Source organism: Tamandua tetradactyla, chromosome 10 (assembly GCF_023851605.1).
Source record: "Tamandua tetradactyla isolate mTamTet1 chromosome 10, mTamTet1.pri, whole genome shotgun sequence".
NCBI lineage: Eukaryota > Metazoa > Chordata > Mammalia > Pilosa > Myrmecophagidae > Tamandua > Tamandua tetradactyla.
The window spans coordinates 52,624,647-52,652,527 of NC_135336.1; the positions used below are offsets into that span (position 1 = coordinate 52,624,647).

Genomic DNA, 27,881 nt, shown 5'->3' on the forward strand with positions numbered 1-27,881 from the left:
ACTTTAATTATCAACAATTAAAGTGTTGAAAAAACCAAAGCAGCATAAATCTTTAGTTACAGCTGAATATGAGGCCAATGATTCAAGTTTTTTTTCTGGTTAACCGTAATAATGAGTGGTATATATGAGATTGTTTACTTGGAAATTTAGTGAGATTGTTCATTTTGCTTTTATTTTAGAAAGTGGGGAAAATACCTAAGGCCGTGTAGGCTGTTTAAATGTTATAACTGAGTTATTTGGAAAAAAGATCTGTAATACATATAAAGATAAAATTTGTATATTTAATTGGACAGCGTAGTCCAATCTTCCAGGGAAATTCAACTAATTAAATGGTGAAACAACTGAACTACCTAAAGTATTATTTTTAAAATATGGGCATTTCAGAATAGGTGCATAATATTTTCTCTAAGATTATATTACTGCTTAAATCAAATTGAAGAGTGAAAGACCTGGCAAAAGGGCTGACGTGTCAAATACCCCTAAAGAGTGGAGAAAGATCAAAGGTGATGGTAGAATTATATAGAGAAGGTCCAGATTAACAAATGAATGCTGAAACATATACTGATATTTCTGTTAGCCTCTAGTACCTTAGAGCAACTAGAAATAAAAACCTGAAATTGTGGAATTATAACCCATACCAAATGCTGAAATCTGTTCTACAACTAATTGTTGTGTTACACTTTGAAATTTATTGCTTTTATGTATATATGTCATTTTAAGAGAAGGAGGAATATAACAGAGAAGATAGGATTTAACAAATGATTATGACTGCTGAATCATTATATTGCTATTTCTGTTGGTCTCAGTATCTTAGAGCAGCAAGAAGAAAAAAATGAAAAATCATGGAACTGTAACCATACCAAACTTTAAAATCAGTTCTAAAACTACTGTTAAAATGTACTTGGGAATTTATTGCTTTTTTGTATATATTATGTTTCACAATAAAAAAAATGAAAAAAAAAAAGGGCTGATGTGGTAGGTAGCCCCCAACATTGCCCTCAGTAATTCTCACCTTACAATATTCATCTTCTCCAATTTTGTCCAAGAGTTGGTCTGTGCAACCAATAGGACATGGCAGAATTGATAGTAACTTCAGAGATTACACTATAAAGGATACTGTAGCTTCTGTCTTAGACTGTACTCTCTTTCTCTTTTGGATGAATCTTCTTGGGGAAGGCAGTGGCCATGATGTGAACAGGCCCACATGGCAAGTAACTGAAACTTCCTGCCAATAGTCATTTTTGAAATGAAATGAAATAAATAGGATGAAATCAACTGGTTGATACTGGGTGACAGTTTTTTTGGCATGGGCAGGCTCCGGGAATCAAACCCAGGTCTCCGGCATGGCAGGTAAGAATTCTGCCAGTGAGCCACGGTTGCACCGCCCTGGGTGACAGTTTTTAAAAATAGAACTGGTTCTGCTCCATAATGTGCATTTTAGTTACTTTCTTCACATCTGTTTGACTTATTACCATATTATCTTATTATCACATTATCATTAACATTTTGATGTTAATACCTGCAATTTGGGTAACATGCCATTTACATGGATGAGAAAGATTTAAAGGACTCTCTGTAGAAAGACTGTATCAATACTAAAATTTGGTACGAACATTAAAACAAATGCCAGTATTAGCAGGTTACATATATTGAATGATTACTATTTCCAGGCATTAAACAAAATGATTTACATTTAAGAATTTTATTTATTTTGTACCTCATAAGAACCTCATGTGGTTGTTATCATTTCTCTCTCACCAGATAAGGAAAATAAGCTTTAGGGAAATTAAAATAGTTGTCTATGTTCACACAACTAATTAATGTCAGAACCTGAATTCTAACTTAGGTCTGTCAAAATACACTATGACTAAAACAAAAACAAAAACAAAAACAAAAACAAAAAACCCCACTATGACTAGTGATTTACTTTCTTTGAATCTGAAAATGTACTCTAGAAAATTAAAAAATAATATAATATGACCATTTTCAATTTGGTTAGCAGAAATTGAAACAAAGAGAAGTTTAAGAGCTTGTACAAGGTCTACAACTAGGTAGTGACAGAATTGATAGAACTGTTCAGTTTTATTTCAATTGCTTTAGATTATAAATCCCAGTACATTTTTGTTTTATGTATAAAATACTTCATTTCAATATCAATGTGAATTCACTAAAGAGCCACCCCAAATTAATAAGAAACATAAGAAAAATGAAATAACTAATAGTTACTTTTAATGTTCCATTCATACCTAAATATATATTTTTATTTCATTTTCTTATTAAGTTGTCAGTTGGATGTTAAAATCTAAGTGGTAATCATGAAATAAGTTAGGTGTGTCTCAATTAGCTAGCAATGAATGAGTTAGTATAGGTAAAGTGCAATCAGTAAGTATTATTTTTTATTTTTTTCTAATCCAACTAAGATATTAATTCTAAGATTTTTGCTCTTTTCCTTCACTTAAAACCCGAAAAATATATTTAAGTATTGGAAATGTACAAACATTTTAGCTTGTAGTTCATTTCTCATTTCTGTTTCTGGTTTTCTAATTCATTCAATAAAATAGATTCTTGGCCTAGGGGTAAACAAGGGTTCTTTTGCTCCAACAGGGTGAATTCCCTATCCCTGGATATGCTATGAATCTTGGACATTAGATTTTCCCCTCTGGCAATAAAAATCTGCAAATCAAAGTTAGGCTGCAAAGGCACAAAGCAGCCCACATTTTCCTCAAGGGGAATTTTTATTTAAAGGTTATGTTTTCTTTATGATATCCCAATATTTTGAAATCAACAGAGCACAATTTAAACTGTTCTAAAAAATGTGCAGTTTAAACATAGACACATATATACACATAGCATTCCATACCAGCCTTTATCAGAAGGGGCTATTTCATGGGGAAAAACCCAAGGACTTCCTAATTTGCTACTGTTACATGTCAAACTGTGTTCTTCAAAAAGACATGTTCAAGTCTTAACCCTGACCTGTGAATGTGACTTTATTTGGAAATAGGGTCTTTGAAGATGTTATTGTTAAGACGCAGCCTATCCTAATCCAGTATGAATGGTGTTCTTATAAGAGTAGAACTGTACACAGAGAGAGGGGAGAATGCCATGTGAGGACTGGGACAGAGAATGTCATGGATTTCTGGCAAGCCACTGCCAGAAGCCAGGAGAAAGGCATGGAACAGATTCTTCCCTATAGGCTTCAGAGGAAGCATGGGCCTGCCAGCATCTTTCTTTCATATATCTATAGCCTCCAGAACTATGAGACAATAAATTTCTGTTGTCTTAAGCCACCCAGTTATGGTACTTTGCTACAGCTGCTCTAGGAAACTAAGACAGTCACCGAAAAAAAGTCGCTACTCTACCTTCTGCATGTTCTCCTATTCCCTTGAACAAAAATAACACATCATTGGAAGAAAATGGAGTCAAACAATGCAACTCTGTAGATAGCCACCTCATGGTTTTTTTTTGGAAATCTTTCAAGGTAAATTTTGCATGATTTTTCACATAAAATTACAGGCTTAAAAAGCCTCAGAATAAATAAATATGTCTTTGTCCAATTTAAAGATTTTCTTATTAAGTCCTGGATTAAAGAGAGTAGCAGTAGTGTGTCAGAATAGAAAAAAGTAAACTTAGAAATTAGTAATTGTTTATACTTCTAGCCCTAAATAGCATTGGTTAAGGAATGGGCAAAAATATGGTTGTATTCTTACTGTATTTGCTATGAGCAAATCCTGTATTTCTCTTCAGGGAGTATGACTCACTCAAGACCAGTTGGGTAATCAAGGGAGATTTTCTAAGGGTTAGATAACATCATCTAGTTGTAGTTCTCAGCTTGAAATTTATATTAGACAATCTGGCAATATTTACCTGCAGGCATTATATAGCATCATTCTAGGATAGAAAGATACCTACCTTGTATATTTTGCCTTTCAAAATAGCAACATTATATTTACATTTTCCATTAATTTCCATTAATGGAACAGTAGTTCTCTGAAGGCATTTTGAGTGAATGTTTTACATTTGGGCAATTCGTTCCTCTCTGTGGGGATTTTATTTGTCAGATTTTTACCAAACTAGATAAGAAGTTTAGGGAGTTTGAATCGATGTCCTTATTACTACCTGGTAGGAATTTCCTGAAGAAATGAATATATAATAGAAAAATGCTGATTTTGCATACTCCAAGGTTACACTGCTTCTTGGTAGGCATTAGCCTATTCAAACAATTTTTCACCCAAAACAATTTTTCAGTACTTCCTCCCCCCAACTTAAAGGGATATTGCGATCCACTAATAATTTAATATTTCATAAGCTCTACTCCTCAAGCTATAGACTGCATAGCATTGTTTTTTTCCTTTCAAATAATAAAGATTCTAAAAGAGGAGGTGGAAATTAATGCAAGTAATTAGTCATTTTTAAAAATAGCTTTATATATTTCCTTAGAAATGTAAATCTGTTATAATATATATAGATTTCTAGATTGCTGAGGAAATTGAATTGCTCTGTTATCCTTATGTCTTTATGTACGACTCTGTGTAATTTTTCATATTTCAGCTTTTCATTGTAAAGATCGAATTTCACATTCCTTTCTTACTCTTACTTGATTATTTCCTATCATCTTGTATAGCAAAGCAAGATACAATAAAAATAGGTTTCTTCAGTCATGGAATTACAGAATCGGTAAACAATGTTATTTATTCTTATCTCACCAATAAGAGTTAAAGACATGGAATTCAGGAAAGAAATGAGGAGGCAATTCAAGAAACGTATGACTAGGAATATGTAATCAAGTGATTGTATGACTTTAGTAGGTGAAATTGAACTAAAATGTTGAATTTATAGCTTATTGAAACATAGCAAGTTGGCAGAGTGTGATTAATGGGTACTCTTATATAGTAAGGCTAGGCCTGTATTTCTGGTAACCACATAAATCCTGACTGGTATACATGCCACCAAAAGAATCCAAGGCCCTCTGAGCAGGGATGCAGAGAGTACTGTTTTATTGTTCTTCGAAACCAGAACATAAACTTACAATACTTATTACGTTTATAACTTTTATTTTTGTCTCTAAATTTAGGTATATTCCAAAGATTTGAATGACGTATATTCGGAGTAGTTTGTCATTGTTGTTTTCTCCCTTTTGTAGATAATCCAGCTCCTTTAATTTTAAATATATAGATTCCTCCTCAAACCAAACCAAAAGATAGTACAACATTTGCGAAATAGGAGACAATTTGAAAATAGAGTAGTTACTAGACATTTGTAATTTTCATGTGTGCACACTCTCTGCTTAATGCAAAGGTGTAAAAGATCATAAATGATGATATATTCAAATCATACAGGTGCTGTGGTTGAGGCACGGCTGGCATCGATCCCAGGCTTGCTGCCACGAGAATCTGCTCTAGGCACTGTGGAGACTCCCTGGGCTCACTGAACCATGCAAGCTTTTACAGTGTGATGTTTGTTGCACAACATGGAAATTTGATATGAAATTTTCATAACTATTGTTTGCATTAGTAAATTTCCTTGCTCTTCATTTTGTTTCAGGTAATGTTATTTTAATTAGTACCAAATGTTCATATCCCATTTCTCTGTGGTGGACATCACAACAATTAAGAACTATTGAGAAAAAAAAGAAATGAAAGAACACAGAAACTTTAATTACTAATTTAGGAATCTGCTTATGTCATTAGGAACCCTAAATTGTGCATGAAACTGAAATTTCTCTATTTACTGCATTTTGCTTATGATTAAGATTTTTGTTTTAATATCATACAGATCATGTAATATCTACAGAGGTCCCAGCCAATTATAAAGATACAGCAATATTTAAGTTTACAAGTATGTTTTAGGAGGGTTGTGATTATTTTTCCCTCTAGCAACACAAGATAAAGTGAGGTAATATAGAAACAATGCCTCTAAAGATTCGCAGCTCAAACTGTGGTTTCTGACCAGGAGTGCTAGCATTACCTGGGAGTTTTCAGAAATGTAAAATCGCAGCTCAGCATCCCCTCCTCTGCCCTGCCAATCAATTAAATCATAGACTGCATTTCAACAAGATCCTCACGTAATACAGGTGAACCATATATACATTTCTTAGTTCCTTGAATACTTACCATATTTAGGCTTGCATGCAAGTTTATATTTAGATTTACAAAATGTACAAGTTAGATAGCCATAGCCACAGAGAGAGAGAAGAAGATGTGTTTCTGTGCCTAAATAATGAATTGGAGGTAAGAGAAAATTCCCAGGAAGTGAAGAAAAAAAAATCTTTTCTTCCTTTGAGCAAACATTTAAGTGAAGAAAATGCAATGAAAGAACATGGAGAATGTCATTTGATTACTTTATAAGAAAGGAAGGAAGGATTTTTTTTCTTTTTAAAGTTGATTATTGCTACATCATCTCAGATTTTTATACACATGAAGATGTATATTTACTGATTATATATCAATAGAAAAATGAGGCATATTTATAGAATTGATGGCTGGGGAAAAAACTATTTTGAGAAAATAGAATAAGAGAGGAGGGGAAGAAATAGAGACATTTCTCAAATTTTGGTAATGAGAAGTATTTGACTTTTAGAAAGGACACCAAAAATTCAACCTTCTCTCAGAAAAGGTTCATTTAAAATGTGGTGAAAATATTTTCCATAATGAAGAGCTTTCCACAAATTTCTTCATCTTTTAACATTACATCATTCTCAATGTCATGAAATTATGTATTTATAAGTAAAGCTCATACATACCTATTTTGGACAAGTCAATAGAAAGTTAAATTATTTCAGTTTCTTATAAGGAAAATTACTATCTAGAAATAAATGCTCCTTTACTCATAATGAGTTTTCTTGAACAAAATCTAAAAACTGCTGACTGTGGCAAAATAATGAACAGGAATACTTTAAGGAAAAAACTTTACCAGTCACAGTATATTTAACTACTGCATGCAAGAATAATGAACTGTTATGGGGGATTCATGTTTGCAAAATGAGCTACCAGTTGGTAATTAGTGGAACCATACAACACCCTGAAGAGATAGGTATGTTTTATCACTATCACTCTATAAATGCAAAATGTACATCAGAGAATAGTGAACTGCTTGGCCTTGGGAACTCAGAAAATAGGCATCAGCAGAACATAAACTGATTTTTTTGATACATCCAATTATGATATGGTATCTTGGACGGTGTTAACAACCACTGACTAGCTGGAAGATTTTGGCAAAGTTACTGTCCTTGTGACTTAGTATCCTCAGCTATAAGACTGGAAGAGTAATAATAGTTATCTGAAAAGGTTATTAGGATTAAATGATTTAATCTATCTGAACATTTAAAAAATGCCTGGCATACAATTGCTCAACAATTGTTATCTATTAATTATTAGCTATGTGCCTTTCTGAGTGCTGAGGTTATGAAAGTGAAGGAAAGAAGTTCCTGCTCTAATGAGCTTGCATTCTAGTTATTAAAAAAATGTTTTCTTGGCTGATGGACATCTGTAAGGATCTTTCTTATAAAGAGATAGAAAACAGAAAGTTCAGGAAACTTTTTTTTCTTTCTTTCTTTCTTTTTTAAAAACTCCTCAAGGTGGCTGGGTGCTTTTTTTCCCCCTCATTTTTTTGTGAGTGAATTCTGAACAAAGAGAGAATTCTACTAATTCAGCTAGAATTTGATTCAAAGCAAATGGCACTGATGGGGTTTAGCTGACAAAAATGAATAAGAAATGATCCCCTTGTGTTGGGGCCTCACAAACTAATGGGACAGTTAGTTATACCCATTAAAAAAACTCTAATGAAGATCAATTTTGATAAATATAATAAAAGAACAAAAAAACAGAGGAAAGAAAAGTGTACTGGGCAGGAAGTGGAGACTAAGAGGTTAGGAACAGATGTTTTAGTTTCCTCATTCTGAGAGTAGACTGTTTTTGGGGAAAAGTTTTGTTAGTAAATAAATGGGAAATATAATCTTTTTTATAACTTATATTTGAATTTGCTTATTATTTTAAGGTGACTTTTCATGTAAGCTGTATTCACTTCAATTAAAAAAAAGAGGCTTTTGTGTATGAGAAAAGGAAACTAAGGAATGAGTATATTTAACTGAACAGAAAATACCTCATTAGCTATAACCAACAAAGCAGTACCTTCCTTCAAGTACCAACTTCAACACATACACACATGCACATGCATATACTTGCAGGGAAAGCAACCATGTTAACAGGGTCTTAAGTTTTATTTATAATTGTGATGTTTAGTTACTGCTCCTTGTGGTGAAGTACTTAAATATCTTTATTCATATTTATTTACAAGCATAAATAATTTTTAAAAATTATATTAAATTAAATGGATATATAAAAATATATAACTATTTACCATAAATTATGTATTACATATATATACATTAGTAGACTTAAAAACTATAGTTATTTGAGGGATAGAATAAAGTATCTATGTATCTATATAGACACAATCACATCAGCATTTGGAAAGAATCAGAACTGGAAGAGATTATTTTTCTAAACCCTTAGCTTTTACAGATGAGAAAACCAGGCTGATTAAATTAAGGTCTTTGACAAACCCAGATCTTTGAATAAGACTGGTGCTTTTTCCCAATATTTCACACTTTATGGGAAAAGATCACTAGTAACAATAGTAGGTTGTTGACCTCAGATGTCTATAGATATTTCATATTCTAAGATTAACTTCTTTCTTCTTCTCTGATTTACACAATAATGCACTTAAAACAATGAAAACTAAATAACACAGCATCAATTTCTTAAAGAACAGCACAAATATTGCTTATTTGCAGATCAATTATGGATCAAATACAGAGTAACTTTAAGAAGAAATGCAAGATTTAAATGCCATGATGCCAATTAGGATGGAAAGGAATATGAATATTAAAATGGCCAGGGATTAAAATGATCTTGCAGTTCGTTAAGCATTTAGCTATTATTAGCTAATCATTACTTAGCTAATGATTGATGTGCCACCTGATCTCATTGGATCCCTTTTACCTGTTCTTGTTTACATTCCCCTGTTTCTGTGAGTTTTGCTTATAAAGGCTTATATCTGTAACCTTTAGAGACCTCACTTTGGGCTACTGGAGCCACTACAGAGAACCAGAAGTGTCTGTGATTTTTTTTGTACACTTCTACTAAGGCCTGTAGCCAAGAACAGACTGGACTAAGAGTATGGAAGCCCACCTGCTTTGTCTCCATAGAATGAACTGTGAGATGTAATTGAGACCCCAGGGCTCTCCTTGGTCATGCTGAATTTGACTGGCACCTCCCCTCACAGTCTTGCTTTCCTCTCACCCTTAACAATCTTCCTGGGGGTCTTCTTAATCACTTGCACTTGAATCTTTATCTCAGGGTCTGCTTTTGGGAAACTTGAACAAGACAACTGCCAATGCTAGGGTACATCCATCCATTCATCATCCATCCATATTTATCCATACTTTATACTTAATGTTTCTCTTCCCTGTCTCCATCCACATCTATCCCCAAATAGGTAACACTTGAAACAACCTGGTGTGCAGTTGATTCTATTTTTTTCCATATTCACAAGCACATACAAGTTTTCATCTACAAGGGAATATTTGTTTTCCAAAAACTGTATTATATGTATATATAACTCTTTGCATCTTGCTTTTCTTACATTCATATAAGGAAGGATTTCAGCCTTTTTTAGCTAAGAATTTTAATGTAAGTTTCCTTCATTATAAATTGTTATAAAAATATTTTCTTGGAAAAAGAAACTATCATATAGATGCAGATATGTAAATAGCATAAGTAGAATTTGAAGTCATGGTTGAAAACAAGTTTTAGTGCTGTCAAATGTTTTATGCACTTTCTAAAAGGTTTTGATACTCAACATTTTTATTGATAGCCTATACACTGTGCTTTTATTTATGAAAATATGATTACTTTTATTTAGTTTGTACACAATCCACATGCTATTGTGTTCTGATTCTACACTGTATTATCTTAATTGTGAAATATTTCCCTACGGCTTGCTTAAATGACATTTAATACTGATTTAGTGCTTTCCCTCTTTATGTATGTTTATAATTAATCTTCACAACCACTAGAAGGATAGATACCCTTATTTCCATTTTGTAGATATGAATTCTGAGATACAGAGAGAATAATTGACTTTTCCCTGGCCACAAGTATATTGGTTATCAGAGTCAGAATATGAATTAGGAATCTTTGACTTCTAAGACTTTGTTTTATCCATTAGCATTGGATCATTGCCATTTTCTTATAAATATCCTCCTTTATTACATCATGCCATCATAAATAAAAAACTTTATGTAATAAAGCCAATGTTTCAAATCTAAGAGGAAACATGGGTTTTATGTCAATTACCATTTTTCACAATATTACTTATTTCTAAAGTTTTGATTGTGATTTATGTGATATCCCTTTTGTTAAAACTGTGTGATTTGTACTGAACTGAAAATATTGCAAGTTATTTCCATCCACAACATATGAAGTAAAAATGACTAGAAAATGAGATATTGATTTTCTGTGTATAAAGTAATGCCCTTATAAGACATTGAGAATATTTTTATTTTGAAAAACTGCTTGGAGTAGTTTTGAAAAGCTACTCTTGTATATATATATATATATATATATATATATATATATATAAATGCATATGTATGTGTGTGGCTTTTTCATAATCAGAATTTTTGAGTACATGAAACTCTATCTAAACTAGTGGGATGTGTGTATATATATTATATTTCTTTTGACAGCATGCCAGAGTTAACATTTGAAAGTATAGCCCAAATAGGATTTCTGAGTATACGATGGCATGGCCAGTATGCAGATTCTGTAATCCAATTTATTTATACTCAGTAAGTTTCTCCTCTCTTAGACTATGAATTTATTCATGTCATTCAATTATAATGACAGTTTTCATTCACTAGAGGATTCTGTAATTACTAGAATGCCAAAAATGGATACAACTGTGGTAGTGAGTTGCTGCCTCCTCAACAAACCTACATTTGCTCAGAAACAGAAGAATAGAAACCTGTAGAATTTTTCCTCTTGATCTATATTTCAAAGGAAACCTAAACATTATTTATGATATTTCTTTGAATCTATCAAATTAATGAAATACAAGAAGTTCTTTCTACTGTAGTCTATTATTAGAAGTTATATTTCATTTTTAAAGTTAAAAGTACTGTTTAATGTTCCCTTTGTCAAGATTCCAGAAGTAGAATAGAACAATGAAACATTATCCAAAGTCACTATGCATTATGTTGTGATATTACAGCAAGAATATCTTAATAGTGAGGAATTGAAAAAGAAAAGAAGGGTAAAGAAAGAGAATGAATACAATAAAGGTAAAGATATGTATAAGTTGGGAATGTAGTGACAATGATTTTAAATGATAAAAATGAAAATCAAAGTTAGCAGTTGATTTATGAAGTAGAATTACTTGCTACCTTCTATAAAATATAATAGCTGACTTTTCCATTTATCCCATAAGCCATCTTCTCCCAACTAGAAAGCACTGAAACTTTAAACTCATTGAAAAAGCATATGGGCTACAGAAACTTGTTTAATATTATAGTAATTCTATTTTACAACTTTTCCCAAGTGAATTGTAGAAACAATGGTATGGAAATAGAAATGTAGGTTGAAGGAGTTACTATTTCTTACTATATTGTAAAACCCCCTAGAGTAGATCAAGACAGAGGTGAACATCTTGCTTCTTCTACTTTAATTTGACATAAAACAGGACAAATTAATTGCAAAATTAAAAGCACAACAGTAAATTAGAGAGGATTCAAAGAAACAGTAGGTATGAAGTCAAGCCAAAGAAGAACAGCTTTTAAAGTAAATTAATATAGTATAGCAGCATGCTCAATATATACATATATACATATATATGTATATGTACTGTTTCAGGAAGCTCCAAATAAGACCTACTTTCTCATAGTACTTGATCTCGTAGTCCAGAATGGCTCCATTGGAAAAAGCAGGTGCTTGCCATGATAGGGCAATGCTATTTTGGGATGCCCAGTCCTTCCTTACCATACCTATCAGGGAAGGTGCTGAAAGGAAAGAAAATAACTAAGAATTAATTGGCAGGACTCAACTTTCATAATCCTTTCTTTAATATTATCTCTTCCAAAGAAAACATAATTTTTGTTGAAGAGCACACCAATAGCTGATACAAGATTAATGAAAGAGTTTTGGGATCTATTCTTTTCAATCTTAATAAAATATTGAAACATATTTACAAGCATTGTTAGGGAACAAAAGGAAAACTAAAATATTCCAATAACAAAGGCCAGAGCTCATCATTTTGTGGTTTTGTCAAAGGAGGACTTTGTTCCTTAAACTGGCTTTGGTTTGACACGAAGTACAAAAGCCTAGTCTCCTATATTTTATAAAATCTAAATCTACTATAGAAAAATAAACTGCAATTACATGATCATGAAAAAAACTTCCCTTTCTTTTTAAGATATTTTATTACTTTATGAATTTTTTTACCAAAAACTTTTTTTATGACAGTATTGTTGATCAATATGAGGATTGTTTCTTTTGTATGGTTTCTGAACACTTGAATAAAATTGAAATATTTAACTTCTGAGGTTTATTTTCAGATTCATGTATATCTTGTTGCCCCTTGTAACATTATTTAACAATCCAATCCCAATCTAAAGTAATCTTGCATTACTTTACCTGGAACATACGTAGTTTAGCATTTTTTTTTGTACCTTTCACAAAATATTTTTGTTTTTAAAGTATTCAAAATTTTAGAACAGTTGTATTTACGTAAGAAAAGTTGTTAAAACATACTCATATAAAGCAAAATGAAAATTAAACTACACTGAGATCATGCTTTTCACCCATCAGATTGATAATAAATGCCAGAGGTTAACAACCATGCTGTTGGCCAGATTGCAGGGAAAAGGCATTTCAATTCGCTGTTTGTGGGAAAGCAAAAATGGTAAAATCTTATGATAAGAAATTTGAAAATTGAAGGCAAAATTTCATATTCATTTATACTTTGACTATTTGGAATCTATCCTATAAATACTGCACAAAATGATGTATTTAGAAGACTATTCCCTGACATTTATTTATAAAGATTGGAAGTAATTCAAATATGGATCAAAAAGGAACAAATTGAAAATCTATGCTAAATCATTGAGACATTTTGAAGCTGTGCTAGGAATTATGGTTATCTATGAATACTACAATGGGGTTATTTCAGCATATGTTCTTGAAGAGCAAAAGCAAGGTAGAGGAAAATGTTTAAGCAATAATGTAAGGATAAACCTAGGAATAAAACTTAACAATGGTTACCCTTAGGTTGGAGGCAATAGGATAGACAGAATTAGAATTAGAGGTAGAAGCTAGACTTTTCTAAATGTGCTTTACTTTGCAGATGTATTCTGATACCCTGTAAATGTTTTAAATAATTAGAAAACAAAATTAACATTCAAAAAAGCAATTGCAAAGAATAGAAAAATAAAGAATACTTTGAGTTTCTACTCAACCTTATTGAGTAGAAAGCATAGCCATTAAAAGGAACTATTTTAAATGACTTTAAAATATAGTAATTTAACACGTATCCTAATGGGATATATGCTAAGGGTTAAAAAATGAAAACCATTAATCTGTTTTTAATAATCATATTGTTAGTGGTTTATTGGACTGTGACTCTGAGGCTCTTGTGTACATATTGGGTATTGGGAGACAAAGCAAATGAGAAATTATGCTGATGTTATTGAGAACCATGTTGTTGTTTTTTTCCTTTGGAAGAAAGCAGATAAAGGAGATATAGATGTCAGATCAATGAAGTTAAGTAGAACTATCACTATGAACTCATAATGTCTTTGCAATTCATTTTTAGAAATTTATTTAAATATTCCAATCACAGGTGACAAAAAGATTAGAAAAAATAGATGTTCTCTGATTAGGATGAATATACTTTACATTTCCAAAAAAGGTGCAAGTATAAAGAGTTGGATATTTTATTTTTGAATGCTACTTTTGTAACTTAAGGATGGAATACTTAAATCGAGAGAAGGACAATTTTGGTTTTACTAAGGTAATAGGTATCTTCAAAACTACAATGTAAATATGAGGAAATTATAACTTTAAAGTGAACCATACAATTTAGAAGTTGATTTAAGCATATCAAATCATTACAATTATTCACATATACAATCCGATGATTAATTTTCAGTTTAATACATAGTTTCTATAAAGCATTATTACCAGTGTATTACATTTTGCTCCAGAATTGTTTAGCACTCAAAGGTCAACAATATAATCTTTGCAGAACTTGTGAGAAATTCACATTAAACTGACTATTGAGTCAAATATAAGTACTATCTCTTCTATTTTCAGTCTCCAGTGGTTAATTAACTATACAATTTTCAGTTTTCCAAAGGCTAATTAACTATACAGGTACATTACTTAAGAGTTCTGGATTCCTCCCTGTTTTGGCTATAAAATAGAAATAAGTATACCTATTCTATAACTAAATAGATTCTTCGCTTATACAAAGACTTCAAAGTGCAAGAACTATGTTAAACCCATAAAATGTCTTCTACTTTTGCACATTTTTATATATGTAAATATTCATATTTTACATCATTGTAAAATATAGATAATTTAAATAATTACTCTTTTTTCTTTTTTTTTTTTACATGGGCAGGCACCAGAAATCGAACCCGGGTCCTCAGGCATAGTAGGCAAGCATTCTTGCCTGCTGAGCCACTGTGGCCCACCCTAAATAATTACATTTTAACAACATATTCTAAACCTTTTTCCATATTTTAATATAGACTCCATAATGATTACTTTAATGACTAAAATATTCACTTATGTTGCTTGTGATGAACTAGAAAAATGTTCTTAAATTTAATCCATTCCTGTAGTTGTGACCCCACTGTAAGTAGACCTTTTGATGAAGTTACTTCAGTTAAGGTGTGGCCCAAGCCAATCAAGATGGGTCTTAATCTTATTACTAGAGTCATTAAAAGACAAAAAGAAATTCAGTTTTAAGGTGAGAAAGCCAAAGAGGAAGCAGCCAGAAGTGGAAATTTAATGGAACCTGGAAGAGAACAGAGAGGCTAGGAAAGACTGCTTTGTGCACTGCCTTGTGATAGAGGAGCTGAAGATCAAGGATTGCTGACAGCCAGCCCCAGAACACAGATCTTCAGGCAGAAGGCATCACCATGATGATCCTTTGATTTGGATTTTCTTTTAGCCTCAAAACCATGAGCAAATAAGTTCCCATTTTTTAACTCAATCCATTTCATGGTGTGTGCTGAAACTGAAACTGAAGTAGCCCAGGAAACTGAAACATTTCTACTTTTAGTCATTCCTCTAAAGTTGGATGTTGAAGTTTCTAATGTTGTTCTGTTAAATTATCACATTTTTATGTGTAAATTTTAAATTTGATTATTTTATTGGGAAAAATCACCTCAGAATTTGGAATACTTATTCTGGAAGTATCTCTATTAATATATACTTGGTGCATATTTTAACACTTGATAAATTAAGCCAGAGGATGTGGGAAACAATCCATAGGTCAATGTACACACCAAATGCTGCATTTTCTGTTTTCCCGGAAGCTCAATATTATATAATTTTTCATTTAAAAATGAGACTTCAATGCAAGAAACCTCAAATATTTGTGTTTGAATGTATTTAATGAATTTGTTTTCTTAATAGCCCAAGTTTATATATGAATTTGAAATATTGTGACAACACTAGAGTACCAATGAATATAAAGCACAAAATATAGTATATATACTTATTCCCTCAAATGGGAAAAACTGATTTTACGACACAGAAGGTCAGCCATCAATTTTTACTTCTCTTTTGAAAATGTAAGAAAAATAAATAAATATGCAGGGAAATAATAGCTTCTGGAATTTTTCAGATCAGAGGCTGAATAATGTGAAGATTCAAGCAACGTTTCCTAAGCAAGAATTATGCATTCAGCATAGTTTTTAGTAGAATAGAATTCCTGATATATATCATTTCTTAAACCTTCCAAATCTTAGCCTTGACCCTCAAAATAGGATTGCTGAATAGATTATTACATTACTGAAAATGGTTAATACAAACATTTCTAATTACCATGTCTTCAGAATCTTAAATAAATTATCAAACACTATGTAACAAAAATTTTAAAAGGTGAAGGTTAATTATTTAAAAGTGATCATATTCAAAACTAGATGAGCTTTCTTTTCCTTCACTTATGTGAAGATATCTGAAGAAATACTAAATTACTCTACTTAATTACATTGCTCATAGCTAAAATTTATTAAATAATTTCTATATACCATACATATGATCTCATTCCATCATTCCATTTCCATAAATTTATGGAATGAAGATTCTCTCCATTTTTTTTTTTTTTTGCATGGGCAGACACCAGCAATCGAACCCAGGTCTCCAGCATGGCAGGCGAGAAGTCTGCTACTGAGCCACCATCTCACCACCCAGATTCTCTCCATTTAAAAAATGAGGAAGCTGAAGCTTAGAGGAGTTAAGCAAGTGTTTAATGATGGCATGTGAAGAAGGTAAATTTTAATATGAACCTAAAATGCTAAGAAAGAAATAGAAAATTAATATTTTATTGCATTTCCTTTTAGAATTAACTTCAATTTAGTGTTATAATGTCTTCAAAATTGTAATCTAGGCTCAAAACTAGAAGCAAAGGAATGAGATAACATATATTATTATTGTCTTTGAATCTATTATTTTTTATTATGTCTTTCTGACACTGACATTCAAAATTACACTGTGGATTATTAAATTTGCCTTAGTTTGAAAATATATTCAATATTTAAAATATGGGTCATGAAGTTTTGTATTTTTCTAAATACCACGTAATACTATTCTCTGTCACCTGAGCACACTAGGCATATTAAGGTTTATGTTGTGGGGCGTGTGTGCATATAGGTGTGCGTATATGTTTTTGTGAAAGAGAAAGAGGAGGTGTGTGAGAAAGAGAGAACACACTCCACACATATGTGCTTGTGACAATGGAGATCTTGATCGTGGATATTAAATAAGAAAATCTAAGGATTAGGATAAACCTTATTAGCCATTTACTACATTCTTTTCAGCCATGCACAAAATACCTCAACATATCCCTGGTGGCTGATTATATTTGGCTTCAGCTGTTTTGCTAAAGGGTACACTGTTTTACCAGGCTGTCCATTTCATTTTGAAAGTCTCTAGCTGGTAAAAAGTTCGTGTTATATGGTGGAGTCGTCTATCTTCCTGTAAGTTTTACCTAGGCTCTACTTCATAAATATAATTAATTTCCCCTTTCCCTCATCTTCTCCCCCTCCTCCTTTTCTTTTCTCTTTCTGCTTCCCGTTCCCCTCTTCCTTTCTCTATTATTTCCTCCTCCTGTTTAGGTGCTTTTCACTGTCTTGTTTCTTAATCCTTTTCCCTTCTCTTCTTTTTTTTCTCCTGTGCCTCTTTTCAGAAAGATTGTGCGCATGTAGGACTTAACAGTGCAATAAAATTTAAATAAAGAACAATGATATAAAAAAGAACAATGAGGGCGGGCCGCGGTGGCTCAGCGGGCAAGAGTGCTTGCCTGCCATGCCGGAGGACCCCGGTTCGATTCCCGGCCCCAGCCCATGTAAAAAACAAACAAACAAACAAAATATAATAAAATAAGAAAATGTTTAAAGATGTTTCCCTTTCTTCCTCCCTTCCTTCCTTCCATCCTTCCTTCCTTCTCTGTCTTTCTTTAAAAAAAAAAAAAAAAAAAGAACAATGATATAATAAATAAATAATATACATCAGAAAATACAAATCAGAACAGACTTTCAAAACTAGAATTTCCCCCCTTCTACCCCCTCTCTTTGTTAATGAAACAATGGATATAATTGCACAGCAAGAAAACATAATAGTGTTTCTTCCTGTGCACACTCAGGAAGTACTGATGCTATAATCGATAACATAATTTTACTTGCAAAATTTTATAATTGTGATTCATGTTTATAACATCAATTGGTACTTTTAGAAAACTAAAAGCATACTTCAAAAATACTTCTGTTCTAAATCTTATTTTTAGAAATGGTTAAATACATAAGGATATCCTTATGTATTCTAGCAATATCTACCTTATGTGCCTTTTGATGTTTTTCTCCCTGTAGTCAGAGTTTAATGGCAACATATATTGTTATATACTTTTCCCGTACGGCCTAAACCTAGTTATGAGTTTGAAATATGTATCGAAGATATATACAGCAGAGTTGATGCTTTGTTTTATGCTTTGGTGTGTTAAATTATATAAGAGATGTGGTAGCTGAATAATAGCCCCCAAATATGTTCACAATTTAATCCTAGAAATTTGTGAATATTATCAAAGAAAAAAAGGAATTTTGCAGTTGTGATTATGGATTTTAAAATGGGAAATTTATCCCGGATTATCCAGGTGGGCCCAATGTAAACACAAGTGTCTTTTTAAGGCAGAGGGAGAGTCGATTATGGAAAAGAAGAAGGGTTTGTGATGATGGAAGCAGAGATCAGAGTGCTGTGGCTGTGAGTAAAGGGATGTCGGCAGCCTTGAAAGGCTGGAAGAGGGAAGACATGAACTCTTCCCGGGAGCCTCTAGGAAGGAACCAGCTCTGTTGACACTCTGATTTTAGCTCTTTAAGACTCATTTGGACTTCTGACACCCAGAATTGTAAGATAATAAATTTGTATTGTTTGAGATACTAAGACTGTGGTAATTTATTACAGCATCAATAAGAAACATATTCAACAGCTAGATTGATATAACTTTAAAGAGCTTAATTTTGGATACATTCGTAGTTCATTTAAGGTTTTAGGGGATATATATCTAAAACAGTAATAAAAAGACATCGATTTAATCACCTAACACATTTTATATATGTATTGCTTTTTAAAAACTAGTCCAAGAAAAATTTTAAAACATTTTGGATACTCTGGACGTAAGTGTTCTCATTATTTAAATTGCAATTGAGCAGCATCTCTCTTCTCTGCCTTTCTTATCAGAAAAGGGAGATTCTTTCCTCTTTCAGATGATTAAATTATAGGTGATAATAGTGCTAATTTCTTTTATGTTAATGGGGTTCTCATTTTTTTTTTAATTTTTATCTTTGAATTTCCAGGGTCTTTTCCAGAGGAGAAAATAGTACATTATATAATAAAGTTTGCTCACTCTTTCTACCTCTTCCTGCCATGCCAGTGTGATGTTGGCAGAGAGACTGGCAAGACATTAGTGAAAAATATGTGAAAATATTTGACTGGCAAATTCTGTCTGTTGAGGTCACAGTGAAAAATCACCTTATTCATGATAGCCAAAATGACATGGCATTGTCAGCACTTAATTATATGAAGTAAGACCTGAAACATTATCTTTAAAGTTCTTTTCAGCACTGTCTGTGCCTTAATTTTCTTTTTTGGTCTTATGGCTGGTTGATTTAATGTACTCAATGTTAAGCTTGTCTTTGGGCCACCGTTTTCAGTAATTTGCACTATATACCTCTGCTGATCATTACTTCATTACAGAGGCTTTTGAGAAACTGTTTATATGACAGATACTATAAAAAGTAGTGTTATTAAAATATAAGGAAAACATATCTTCTAAGATATATCTGTCTGATAGTCTGCTGAGCTTATTATCTGTTGATTTTCAGTAAAAAGAACATGTTATCCCAAATCCTAGAAATTGTCCTAACCACACAAAAAGTATCAAGTATTTGTCCCTTTCCATCTTCACTTTAAATAAATTCCTTTTTAAAATAATATTCCATTATATTAAAATCAAGAATGCTTGTTTTTTAGTGATTCTTCTAGGTAAGAGAAACTATTATTTGAGATATGCAGCTGTATACACAGATCTTAAATTTATAAATATCATAGTTACATTTGAATATGGTTGGTAACTTCTGGACCTCTGTTGATCCTTCCTCAAAAAAGTTAGCAACATGTTATAGCTATAAGGGAAAAATAAGCCAACTTAAATGCTCTCAAAAAAGGAAAAAAATCTATCAAAATACCGGGAAAGTCATATTTAGATAAATGACTAAAATCACCTTAACTAATATTTGGAAAGGATAAAGCTTTCAAAAACATAAATCTTTCAAATAATATCATTGGTGGATACAGTTCTACATATCAATTTTATTGCTGAATTTTTTAAAAAGTAAAAACACACAAAAAAATTCAATGCAGCTGTTTAATAGGCACAAGAAAATGAGTGTGATATGCTAAGTGACAAAAACAAGTTGCAAAACAATATGCATACCATGATTCCATTGTTTTTTTGGGAATAGCAAATACACCAAATTGTATAGGAGTTATATTTAAATAAATGTGGATGGATTAGCATCAAACTTAATAATGGTTACTAATTTAAACTAGCAAAACCTGGCATTCATATGAGCAATTCAGAAATAAATCTAATTTTCCAATGGCTTTTTAAATAATATTAATTATTTTAAATTTTTTGAGTGTTTAAATTAAATATGATATATTGTAAGTCTAACTAAACCTAGTCATAGCACATGTGACATACTCAATATTATTTCCAAAAATATTATTCAAAATGTTAGTACACTTTTAAAAATTAAACCTAAACAGAAACATATTTATAAGCACTGACCATAAAGTAAGAAACAGTTTTTGGAGAATTATTATTTTTTAGTCTTGCCCTGTATTTTTCTTATCTTTGAATTTATATGATGACACAAAATTGTAAAGAAGACTAGCTGAAAGACCATTGGCTGCAACATTATTTCAAAACAAGCAGTTTTATGAAGATTGGACTTTATAAGCATTACTGATTTGCTACCTAGGTATCTCAATTAGGAAAAATATATATTTCTTTCTGTTTTGTTGGACCCCTGAAGTGTATAAACAGACAAGAAAGTTTCAGTCACATTTTGAGACTATGAAACAACTTACAGATAACTTTGGGCATTTTAAAAAAGAGAGTCACAATTAAAGACTTCCATTCATAATATAAAATAAAATAGAGGCAATTACCTTTATCCCCTTAAGATAGAAACCTGGACTCACTAAAGGCTTCTTTGACCATTTCAGATGGAATTGATTTTGATGTCTGAACTTCTTGAACATTTATTGTTTATTCTGCATAACATCTAGCAACTGACTGCCTTTATCTGAAGCTTTTGCTATTCCTATTTACAGAACATATAATAATACATTGTATTGTGCTTTACAGCTTCCTTTGCTCTTTCATATACATTAACTCACCTCTCTATGCAGTAACTTTGTAGATATGGCTATTCTCATTTTAAAGAAGAGAAAACAGGACCAGACCAGGAACTTACCACTCATATAATGTGAAGGGTCAGACTCCAGACTCTAGGTTTAACACTGACATAGTCTTCATACTGGGCACCAGCAACTGTAGCTCATTTAAAGCTCTGAACCTCCCACAGGATCTAGTACAGCACCACATAAACACTGTAGGTTCCTTCCATATGAACGGCTCTTTTATTCGAAACTTGTTTAAAACTTGATTTGGGGGCTACCTTGCCCTCTCTCTGTGGTTTACTTTTTCTATAAATCTTCTGTGGCACTGAGAACTGTCCAATTAATTTATAGACTCCATATGTATGACTTACCATTTTATGAAAGGAGAATTAATATAAGAAAGGGTTTTTCAGAAAACGAGGAAAGAAGCTTTCAAAGCAAAAACAAAAATATTCTGAACTACTTGATTGAGTGACAGTGCTCCCAAAATTAACTGCCTTTTCACTAATTCTAAACTCATTCTCATCATTCCCATACCTTCTTCACCATAGCCATGTTAACAACCCTCGATCAGTAGGTCAGTAAAATTCCAGTTGGTAACAGTCTACTGGATTTCATAGGACATGAAAGCTTACCATAAGGTATTTCATGTTTTCTATATATTCCAGCTATAAAACATTTAAAAAGCTGTACTTTCATTTTGTATTTTTCTGCTTCGATCTCTATTACTTTTGGGGAGTAAAAGCTGTACTAATTATATTTATATATATTTAGAAGATGCTGTAAAAGAGGAAGCACTCATTACTGGCTATTCAAGGAAATGTTGAATGAGCCTGTCACACTGATTTAGAAGGATGCAATGGTATTCTTGCCAGTTCGCCAGAAATGGAATTGTAAAGTGCCTTTTGTTTTCTCATTAAAGAAATAATGCAATACAACACAAATTCATTGGCGTTATTTCTGGTTCAAGCTGAAAGGAATAAACTTCAGTCCTTCCTTGATGGAGACATTCTTTGGGTAGGCCAAATAGCCAGGTGCTCTCACAGCTGCCTTTTAAATGTTCATGGCTTGCTAAGAATATGTGATTTTGTTCTCATCATTGATCAAATAACAGAATAAATCACTGACGTAAAGTAACATCTGGCCTGGCCTTGTGTTTTACTCTCATTTTCTCTAGTTAACAATTATTGATTGATTACAAATCACTGGCTGCATAAGAAGAAAACGCTTATGTTTTCTCATAATGGCTGCTATGTCATAATTTCCACTTCATGTTCTCAAACTAGCTTCAAAGGCATTTAGTGTATATGTTATGCTTTTTTCTTTGCCTTTTGTGACTATTTTATTAACAAAGCCAAATGGCATTGTCCATATTTGTTTGGGAAGTGAATCAAGATCACAAAGAATTTTAAAAATAAAAATGCTGTAGTTATTATTCAAAATGAATAATTTTACAAATCTTTGTCACATCTTATATTTTTTCTTTTTTTTTCATGCAAGAACTTATTTATATTTGTATTGTTAATTGGTAGGACACATAGACACATATTTTTTAAAAATGCAACATGATGTACTAGATGGTCTTGTTTTGTTTCTAAATTATATTTCTAGAAGAAAAAAAATGTGGCTAAAATTTAATAGCCTACATATTTGCAAGGTGATTCTATGCAACCAAAAAATATTTGTTTTCTTGGAATTAACTTACAAAAATTAATCATAATTTATGTTTAAAAATATAAATGTGGTATTATTTTCAAAGAATATATATTATAATTCAGCAGCATATATATTCTGAGTATTCAAGTTATATTAGATCAGATATAAGGGAAAGTATAGGAAATTGAGGAAACAGAAAGTTCTGACATATATGATACAGACATTAAGCCAGCATACACTATCATGTCCACATTAGGTTTATAAACAGTGCTGTTCACTCCAGCTAATGCCTATGCTACAGAATTTTTAAATATTTTGAACATCACCCTGAACGTATGCATTATTGTCCTTAGTTTTAGAATTACATCATTTACTGTAATTACTTTCATGGTGTTCTGCTTTGAATCAAGAGCTCAATTTCAACTGATGGACAAATTTATACTATTTACAGACACATTTGTACATACTTATCTGTGATTTGTGTTGCAGCCTTTAGCAGCATAACTTTGCTGGCTTCTCAGGGAAGCCAAATCTTTGCTCAAAGAGGCATGACCTGAGAAATGAAGCTCAGTGTCCTGTTCAAAATTGGTCCACATTATATATCCACCAAGAAATGACCTCTGCTTTCTGGATGCTCTTTCCCAGACACCCACAATGATGTTTCCTTGCCTGAAGCTGTGCTTAAGGAAAAAACCTGAGAATACTATATTAATTTCCCTTCTTCAGCCACCATCTCCTCACATTTTGGGTTGTTCTACTGCTCTGTATACTGTATTTTTGTCTTTCTCCACTAGAGTTTCAATGCAATGGATATGGTGCTATTCAGTGCTAGTAGTATAGTTCTGGATAGTATTGTTTGCTCAGAAGTTTTCATGAGAGAGCTTGGCTGAAATTCTTACAAATAAAGTGCCATTCTATGGCAACATATAAGGGAACCTTAGAGAAAGGGATATTTGGGAGAGATTAAACTCCATATGGGACACAGTTTAGGGAGCAAAGACCTGTAGATAGTAGATCTTTGAAATAAATCTGGATCTAAATTTCTCTCCCCTTTTATTTTCTCATGGTTAAAACCTTGGGATTATTTCTTCCTGTCCAGGTGTACACTGCACACTTTTATTATAGATTTGTATAACATATTATTTTGTGTGTGATGGGGAGTACATTTAGAAAGTTACAGCTAGAATTATTAGGTTATTGGTAATCTTGGTATGCACCCAATGTTGGAATTTGGGGAGAAGGTTTATGATGTCACTGCTATATGTGGAGTGACTTGATCCAAATGTGACTTTTCAAGTGCTTATTTCAAGTGTCCTCACAAAGATACTCAGAAAGGACCCTCAAACATAATTCTTAAAAATCTCTCTTGATCTCTTATGGATAACGTTCTCCTGATGTCTACATGACTTCATGTAAATCTGTATGGTGATATAAGAAGGAATGCTAAATTTTGAGACGATTGAGAAATATATGGTGTGCTGAAACCAGCTATCATTGTGTTGCCAGAACCTATTGTTCCCATCTTTTCCCAACTCTGCATCTAGTGACTTGGTTTGGTAGCTGGAAATCTGTGTAGCCACAGTGAGAGTATTTACACAAACGCTGGCAAACACTGCAAATCAGACCTTTTTTTACTCCATGGAAAGCCAGTTTTACAATGTTTACCAGCCTATTACAGGTCATAACTAAGTATTTATCAAATTTAATGTATGCATAACATTGTTCTATGTTAATAGACATTCTATGAAAAGGGATTTTATCTTTAAATGAGTTTGAGAAATGATGGGTTATACGAAGTTACTGTAAATCTCCCAAACAAAGAAATAATATGGCCATGTTTTCTCTTATTTTATGTTATCAGATATGGAAACACTCTCGGTACCATATTCCTAAACTCTCAGAATGCTGAAATACTACTTTGGGAAAAACATATTAAGCTTCACATATGAAAAGTTTATTCTGTTGATTCTGGCTCAAGAGATTGTTTTGACTAGTGCCATGATATTGGCATTATAAAGGGCCTTAAGCTTTTGAAAAATGACTGTTTCCTCTTTCCTAAGATATCCTAGTAACCGCTGGTAGGCTAAAGCTACAGATAAATGGGATAATGAGAGACTCAGGAAAGTCACAGCACCAGCTCTCATGTTATATGAAATCATAGTGTACGGATTAAGCATATGGGTTTTGGGATCAGACTGCTGGGGTTTCAATCCTAGCTCTGCTACTCAACAGTCACCTGATTGCTCTCAATTTACTTATTCATTTAACCTCTTCATTACCTTAGTTTGTTTTTCTAAGAAATAAAAAATAACAATAACAACCACTCAGGCTTGTTGTAAGGATTAAATATTGTTTCACATAGTGCCTGGCACACTGTAAACACTTAAAATTGTTAGCTACTATTATGGTTATGGATGAAAGACAACATTGAAGAAAGTCATAAAAAAGCCAATTCATTAATAAATCTTACAGATGAATTTGCAATACTCAACATCACAAATCTAGAAAAATGTATACATCCCACATACTAAAAAGGCACATAGAAAACAACTTGTTTCTTCACGTATGAGAGTGTTGGCAAATATTTCCCAAAGGATATTTTTCCAACGTGAACTATGTCTGGTAAATACTTCTAGTTTGGCAATCATTTTCCAGAAAATTAGACATTTACGATGTTAATAAGTGTTTTACAACAAAAGGATTTTATAGTTAAGTACATTTTGGAAATACTAGGTTGAATAAAAGTTAAAGAAATGTTAAAGAATTTTCAGAGCATTTAATCTGCTACTCTGCTTTGTAAGTGGTGAATACTTCCTTAAGTTAATTAATCAAGGAAACGCGTTTTTGAAAAAGCATGTCACAGGACTAATCCTCTGCAGAAATATTTTAGGGATATTGCTGATGTATAGGGTACTCTAATAAACTCGAGCATTTACTCAAACTAATATACTCTCTTGGGATTCTCCAAATTCATGCTAATTATATATCCATGAGCATAAAATCATGAACTTCATGTCATCATTGGTACTTCATATATTGAAACATAGTATGGAAGTCATGCCAGTATGCTCAAATCTAATATTCAGAGCATGTACTTTCAATAAACTTTGTGAATGCTATGAATTTGGTTTCTACTTATTTCAATTCTATAAATATTTGTTAAGTAAAACATTCTATAACGTTCATCCTGTCTACCTGAGTAACAAACTTCTTCCAATGTTTCAAGATATGTCCAGTATATATTGGGGAGTTTGGGAAGAGGATAGTCAGAATTTCTACAGATGCGGCACAATTACTCCTTGTCCAGGGACATGGCATGTCAGGATTTTGCTTAAAATTGTATTTTCACATGAGAAAAATTGTTAAATATTATTCGTCTACATTTTATATTTACATGCTGAGGTCCTAATTAATATTTCCTCACTACAGGCTGAATGCTACCAGTTTATTACGTAAATTATTAATTAAATGCTTCACTGGTGTCCTTTGACCTCAAAACTTAATGTGATGCCGGGGACCTGGGTTTAAATTCCAAAGACCCGGGTTCGATTCCCGGTGCCTGCCCATGTAAAACAAACAAACAAACAAACAAACAAAAAATTAACATGGCACTTTCCTCTGGCTTACATGATACTTTACATGCTAAACGAATGTGGTTCAGTAGATGTTTGTCTTAGCAAACTCTTAAGTCTTCAGGTCATGAATAGATGACTAACGCTTTGCCTTAACTGCTACTATTTCTGATTGTACAACAGTAGAAAAATACTGCTCTTTCTCTCCCCAAGAAATACAAAAACTAAAGTTAAAATCACAAATACTAAAATTAAACCTAGATCATATCTATAATATACTTGGTTGAAAATATTAAACTCATGTGTCCATTTTTTTTATTTTCATGATATTAAAATTTAATATAGTTGATGGATTTTATCCTCATAAAGGTTTCTTTTTGGTGCATAGCTGAGTTGTTGATCCATTCTTGTATGAACCATTAGGTAGCTGACTGTATGACTAGCACAGATCACTAAAGTTCAAAATGCTTTAGTTATTTGAAAGAGCACATCAATTGAGCTCTACTGAGTATGCACAAATCAGGGCGGATCCTAATTGCTTTGACAAATTTCCTGCTGGGAAATTGATCGTCAAAGATTCATTAATGCCTTTTTAAAAAAATCCATTTACTTCATTTTAAAACTTCAAAGTTTTCCTTTCTATTAATTATACACTAGAAAACACAAAGAAAAATGCAATGTTTTATTCATCTAAGCAGGTCATCCAAACACTAAGTTACAGCAAAGATGGGAACTTATTGAAGCAAAGGTTATCTTCTGTCAAAGAAGACTCTAAGAGGCTATTCTTTCAGTAGAGAATCCATAAATATTTTATCTGAACAGTTTCATTCAGTAAAAGCTATGTTTCTTGGCATTTATGGAGATGTCAAAATCAGTTACTGTAATTTAAATCTTTAGCTAATATGCTTACCAGATTAATTTAAAACATGCTCATCATTCATACAATAATTCACCTAAGCATACATTTCTTAACAGCTAATATTGTAGACATTCTATACTATGTGAAATAAAATTTCTGCTTTCTTTTCATTTGTAAATAAATATTTTTATTTGAGTACAAATCTACACATTCTTAGGAGGAATAATCATAAAACAATGAGTGAGTGACTTAATTATCTTTATCTGAATGAGAATAGAGTAATTCTCTATAAAATACTTCTGATGTTTAGGCTAAGTGCTGGATACTTGGTTGGGCCCCTGAATGGTGAAGGGATCCTTAACTGGTCAGCCAAAAAAACAGCCACAGCTCACAATCTACAAAAGTTCCTTTAATTGGGCTTGATTATGTGATGTTCCAGAATACCTCTCTAATGTTTTTACATCTTCACTAAATGTTGCATTTGCATATGATATACACATCAGCAAAACCTCTAAACCTGCTAGTGTTTTCAATTGCTGAAAATGA

At 32.2% G+C, this 27,881-nt stretch overlaps 1 protein-coding gene across 1 annotated transcript in view; it reads right to left on the reverse strand.

Annotated features, from left to right (window-relative positions):
- EPHA6 (EPH receptor A6) overlaps positions 1 to 27,881 on the reverse strand; it is a 951,964-nt gene that overhangs the window by 358,624 nt on the left and 565,459 nt on the right. The window contains 1 exon segment of the mRNA XM_077118650.1: positions 11,934 to 12,058. Coding sequence (XP_076974765.1) covers positions 11,934 to 12,058 — 125 coding nt within the window.